This window comes from Musca domestica, unplaced genomic scaffold (genome assembly GCF_030504385.1).
Source record: "Musca domestica strain aabys unplaced genomic scaffold, Musca_domestica.polishedcontigs.V.1.1 485, whole genome shotgun sequence".
Classification (NCBI taxonomy): Eukaryota; Metazoa; Arthropoda; class Insecta; order Diptera; family Muscidae; genus Musca; species Musca domestica.
The window spans coordinates 211,359-216,953 of NW_026712343.1; the positions used below are offsets into that span (position 1 = coordinate 211,359).

At 36.0% G+C, this 5,595-nt stretch overlaps 1 protein-coding gene across 1 annotated transcript; it reads right to left on the reverse strand.

Annotated features, from left to right (window-relative positions):
• Positions 1 to 250: 250 nt before the first annotated feature.
• Positions 251 to 717, reverse strand: LOC131804753 (homeobox protein ceh-9-like; the record flags this gene model as incomplete). The annotated part of the gene is made up of 1 exon (XM_059127896.1): positions 251 to 717. A coding segment is annotated over one exon (467 nt), but the record flags the coding sequence as incomplete, so codon positions are not given.
• Between the last annotated feature and the right edge of the window lie 4,878 nt (positions 718 to 5,595).

Here is a 5,595-nt window from a genome sequence, read left to right on the forward strand (position 1 = left end):
CACTCCACCAGTGACCCTCATTTCAAATTTAAGAGTTCTAGCTCTACTGCTTTCTCAAGTACAAAGGGTACCATATTTAGTATATTTTAATACTTTTCGTACAGTTCTATTACGAATTTCCCAAAAACACAGGCATATCTGACCCCTTCGGACGAAGAGTGATCCTCACCCAAAATGTCAGAATTCTAGCTTCAATCGTTTCGTCTGGGCGCTGATAAATCGTTAAGTCAGTCAGTCAGTGTGTCAGATTTTAGATAGATTTTTCCCGCACTTGAAACCCCCTCTGCGTATGACTACCGCCATCCTTCACACATTCACCCCCCAAAAGCCTTAAAATTAATTCCCTCCCACTTACCTGCGTCTCGGTGACATTCAACAGCTTTGCCATTTCGGTTCGTTCACTTGAACTAAGGTACTTTTTAATTTCAAACTGTTTCTCCAGCTCGAATATTTGACGTCCTGTAAATGTTGTCCGTGCCTTCTTTTTACGCCGAGCATCTGTCGACCCGGAATCAGAATCATCCTCTGTTGTTTCCATACAGCTAACAGCCGGCGGTGTAGTGCTAATTGCGGGTGGGGCCAATCGTTCACGCATCAGACTATCACTGCTGCCCGACGGACTGACATCGGGTGGCAGGATGGATGCACTGGATGCAACATGTGCCGCGGCGAGTTTCTTCTTTTTCATGCTATTCTTTACGGCCGCATGATGAGGATCTGTAATGAAATGTTGCAAATGGAAACAGTGGTCAATATTCATCAGTTGGGTGAGTGAGTGTGTGAGTGTATGTGTGTGAGAGTGCACTTTGTTGTTAATTAATTTAATGTGTTTATTTTAATTACACACAAACAAGAGATAATTCAATTTTTATTCACTTTCATCATAATTTATTCAACGCAACTTTGGTCATTTGTAAAATATTCTGTGGTATTTTATTTGCCATTTGACTTGGCTGGCATTCTGCAGTGGCCGCTGTCTGCCAACCAGCCAGGCAGCCAGCCAGCCCATCCACACAGTGTTTCATTAATTAATTGCACATGTTTAATTCACAATATTTATTTTTTTTTGGTTTTTATTGTTTTAATGTTTTTTGTCCCGTTCTCTCTCTTCCCCGGGGTCCGGGACCATACCATGCATACTATGTCATGCCATTATTTAATGTTTGCCTTTTCAGGATTTCCAAACACTTTATAATGGTAAAATATTTAATGGCCTCTTTGATGAGTTTATTTTTAATATGAGGGTTTGGGGTGGAGTGGAGATTTTTTTAATTTTAAATGCATTTCATTAATAATTGTTTTATAACCAGTTGCAGCTGGGAATTAAATTCATTATTAAAGTGGGTACAAATGAATGAGATTGTTAATTGTGGGACAGGGTGTGTATGAGTGATGTCATAACGTATACGCCATAATGTCGTTGCAATTCAATTAATTTTAATGATAAAACAAATAAACAAGTAAAAAAGCTGTAAGTTCGGCCGGGCCGAACTTTTAATATTCTCCACCATTTGGTACAAATTTGAAAATTTCCAAAAAAAAAAAAAAAAAAAAAAATAAAATAAAAATAATAATAATAAAATCCGTTAAAATTCTGTTAAAATCTTAAAAATACCGAATGCCTAACGACGACGTGGACCTGCATAAGCAACTTTTGTCATAAGTTATTACAATATTTTAATGCGAAACTTGAAGAAAAATCTGTTTAAATGTAGCTAAAATCATCAAAACACCGAATATAGGGGGTACCGTTATATGGGGCCTATACGAAGACGTGGACCTGCACAGACAATTTTCTGGCATGGGCTGAAGTATCCATTACGAAGTTCACATGCTGTATTTGAAACAATCCCGGTAAATAATGTCGCTAAAATCATCAAAATACCGAATATCGGGGGGTACGGTATATGGGGGCTATACGAAGACGTGGACCTACATGGCCCATTTTCTGTTTTATGCTGCAGCATCTATTACGAACTTCAAAAGCCAACTTTGAAACGATTCCCGTAAATAATGTCGCTAAAATCATCAAAATACCGAATATCGGAGGGTATGGTATATGGGGGCTATACGAAGACGTGGACCTACATGGCCCATTTTCTGTTTTATGCTGCAGTATCTATTACGAATTTCAAATACCAAATTTGAAACAATTCCGGTGAATAATGCAGCTTAAATCATCAAAATACCGAATATCGGGAGGTACCGTTATATGGGGGCTATATGAAGACGTGAACCTCCACACACAATTTTCTGTCTTAGACTGTACTATACATTACGAACTTCAATCACCAAATTTGAAACAATTCCGGTGAATAATGTCCCTAAAATTATCAAAATACCGAATATCAGGAGGTACCTTTATATGAGGGCTATGCCAAAACGTGGACCTGCAGAGACAATTTTCTGTCATAGGCTGTAGTAACCATTACGAACTTCAAATACCAAATTTTAAATAATTCCGGTAAATGATGTCGTTAAAATCATCAAAATGTCGAATATCGGGAGGTACGAGAACGTGGACCTGCCCATTTTCAATAACTGCGTGCATAATATACATTTGAGTAAAATTTTATCAATCTACTTAATTTCGTGCGGAAGCTTAAGCGATTTCCACAGACGGACACCGCTAAATCGACATAGAATTTTATGCTGATCAAGAATATATATACGCTGTGTTTAAAATGTATACTACCATGGTGGAGGGTATAAAAATATACGATTGCCGTTCCTGGAATTCTTCAAAAAATATACATCCCTCGAAAAATCTACGATCATAACTCTGGGGATACTTTTGAGAAAATCATTTCGTCAAAATCCAAAATTGCTTAAAAATTCCTTCTCTAAAAAGTCTCTGGAGGTGTATTGAACAATGTTCCCCAAAAAACTCATGATTGCATTCTGAAAAAGCCTTAAAATGTTATTCCTTAAATAATCTACTATTACAGCTTCTAATTCCCAAAACGTCCATGATTGCAGCTCTGAGCCCTACTGAGCCCTGGAGTTCCATTGATAAAATGTTTTTCAAAAATATATCATAAAATTCGTATTTATAGGTCATAATGGGTTCAAGCACCGGTGGCGAAACAATTCCTGTATAGGTCACGTTTTTGTATAACCTCTATGTAACGGAATTTTCATGTTTTTTGTCACATTTTTGCAAGGATTTGTCTAAAAATTGGTATTTGTAGTTCAAAATGGATTCCAGCTCCGGTGCTAAATATTGAAGATTTAAGTCCAGTATTCCTAAAGCGCATATATAACGATACCCACCGATACTCGGTGTTTTGATAATCCTCGTCACATCTACCCACGAAATTGTTTTAAATTTAGTATTTAAGAAGATTTGGTAGATGACAATCCTTGAAGTATAAAATTGTCTATGGAGGTTCCCGTTTCGGTATGGCTTCCATCCAACGGCCTAACCCACTTTATGTTTTTTTGAAAAGTTTAAAAGCATTATCCAAACGGTTTTACTGGTATTTGAGGTTTTAAGCGGAACATTTTTGAATTTAGATACTTTAATATAAACAAGTAAAAAAGCAGCTAAGTTTGGCCGGGCCGAACTTAATACCTTCCACCATTTGGAAGGAACTTGAAAAATTTCAAAAAACTTCCGAAAACTACCACTTAAATGAAAACTGTTATATGGAGACTATACAAAGACGTGGACCGGCTTACGATATGTTTTGTCATACGCTGTAGCACCCATTACGAACTTCAAATACGAAATTTGAAATAATTCCGGTAAATAATGTCGCTAAAATCATGAAAATACCGAATATCGAGAGGTACCGTTATATAGAGTCTATACGAATGCGTGGACCTGCGTACGATATTTCTTTCCATAGGTTGTAGTATCCATTAAGATCTCCCAATACAAACGGTGAAACGATTCCAGTGAATATAGTAGCTGAAATCATAAAAATACCGAATATCGGGAGGTGCCGTTATATGGGGGCTATGCGAAGACGTGGACCTGCACAGACAATTTTCTGTCATAGGCTGTAGTACCCATTACGAACTTTAAATATGAATGGTGGAGGGTTTAAGATGATTTATTTCCGATTGTCTTCAAATTTCACACATTCCAATATTTTTATTAATATAAGATCTGGTGTGAAGTTGGAATATATCAGTGCACCATTTCTGGTACCTTCCACACAACGGAATTTCAATAATTATTTATCTCAAAAAAATTCGAAAAAAGCATTCGACTCACAAAACCCAATATTTTTACTTATACAAAATCTAGTGAGTAGATGATAGATATCGGCCTATCCCTTCTGGTACCTCCCACACAAAGGGTCACAATTTTAAATACTTATATCTCTCATAACCTGCGAAACATATCAGCAATTTTTTTTTTTCAAATTTTCTATAACTAAATATTTCTCTCAATCAGAGATCTGATGTGAATATGGAATGTATTGACTCACCTCATCTCGTAACTCCTTCACAAAGAATTAAAATTTTGATTATTGCACAAAAAAAGGCCAACATTGCGTATACATATTGCCGTGAATCATACGCTCCATATTCTATTAATTAAATTTTTGGTGTAGTTTCATTTAAAACCGACACTGTTTTAAGAGACTGTGTAAAAAGGTTCTATATCATTAATGCGTATTCATATATTTTCGTTTTCCCTATCTTCGCTCTCCAATTGTTTTTTTCTGTCTACCAATTAAAACCCATTGTTATTAAATTCACATTCATTTATCTCTTATTTCAATTGTTTTTTTTTTTTTTTTTGTTCGTCCCCAGTTCTAAACATTATTATTAGGCAATTAAATAAAACTAAATGCTGCAAAAACTGCGTAGCTGCGGTGTGGCGATATTAGCAAAAACCGCAATTTAACCAAGAATTTATGACATGTTTAATGAACGGACGAACGACCAATTTGCAATAACAACAGCAGCAACAGCAACAACAAAAACAACTGCAACAAGCCAATTTAAATAGAAATACTTGTTTTCGGTCTGTCAAAGCGACAGACATTATTTTGATATTTTCATTTGAAATTGAAATTCATAAATTCAATTAAATTTGCCACCAATCCGCGATTGGCCAATAACTAGCTGAGTGCATTCGTGTGTGTGTGTGTGTGTGTGATTGCCACACTAAGCAGTAAATCGTATTTATTATAAACAATATTTTGAAATTGGCGGATTTGCAGGGGATTTATTTATCGATTTTTTACGATTCTATCAAATTTATGTTTCGAGATTGAAAAATGTATTGCTAGTTTGATAAATTGCACTGTGCAACACAAAAAAATATAACTCTATTTCAATTGTACACCTTAAAAAATATTAACCTCAATGTTCTCAAAAAACCCGGAAATATTTCCTATTTATACCCTCAGCCATATGCATGGGGAGGATACAGGGTTGCCCATATTCGACGGACCCATCTGGCAATGCCATAACTTTTGACAGAGATGTCACATCGCTTAATGACATACCGCGTTTGAAGCGTCAGTCCAAGCAGATTTTTACCATGAACCAATACAAGCCACGCGAAATAGTTGAAATTTACATTCAACAGAAGAAGTCAATTGTCAAAACTCAACGTGCTTTTAAAACATTAAA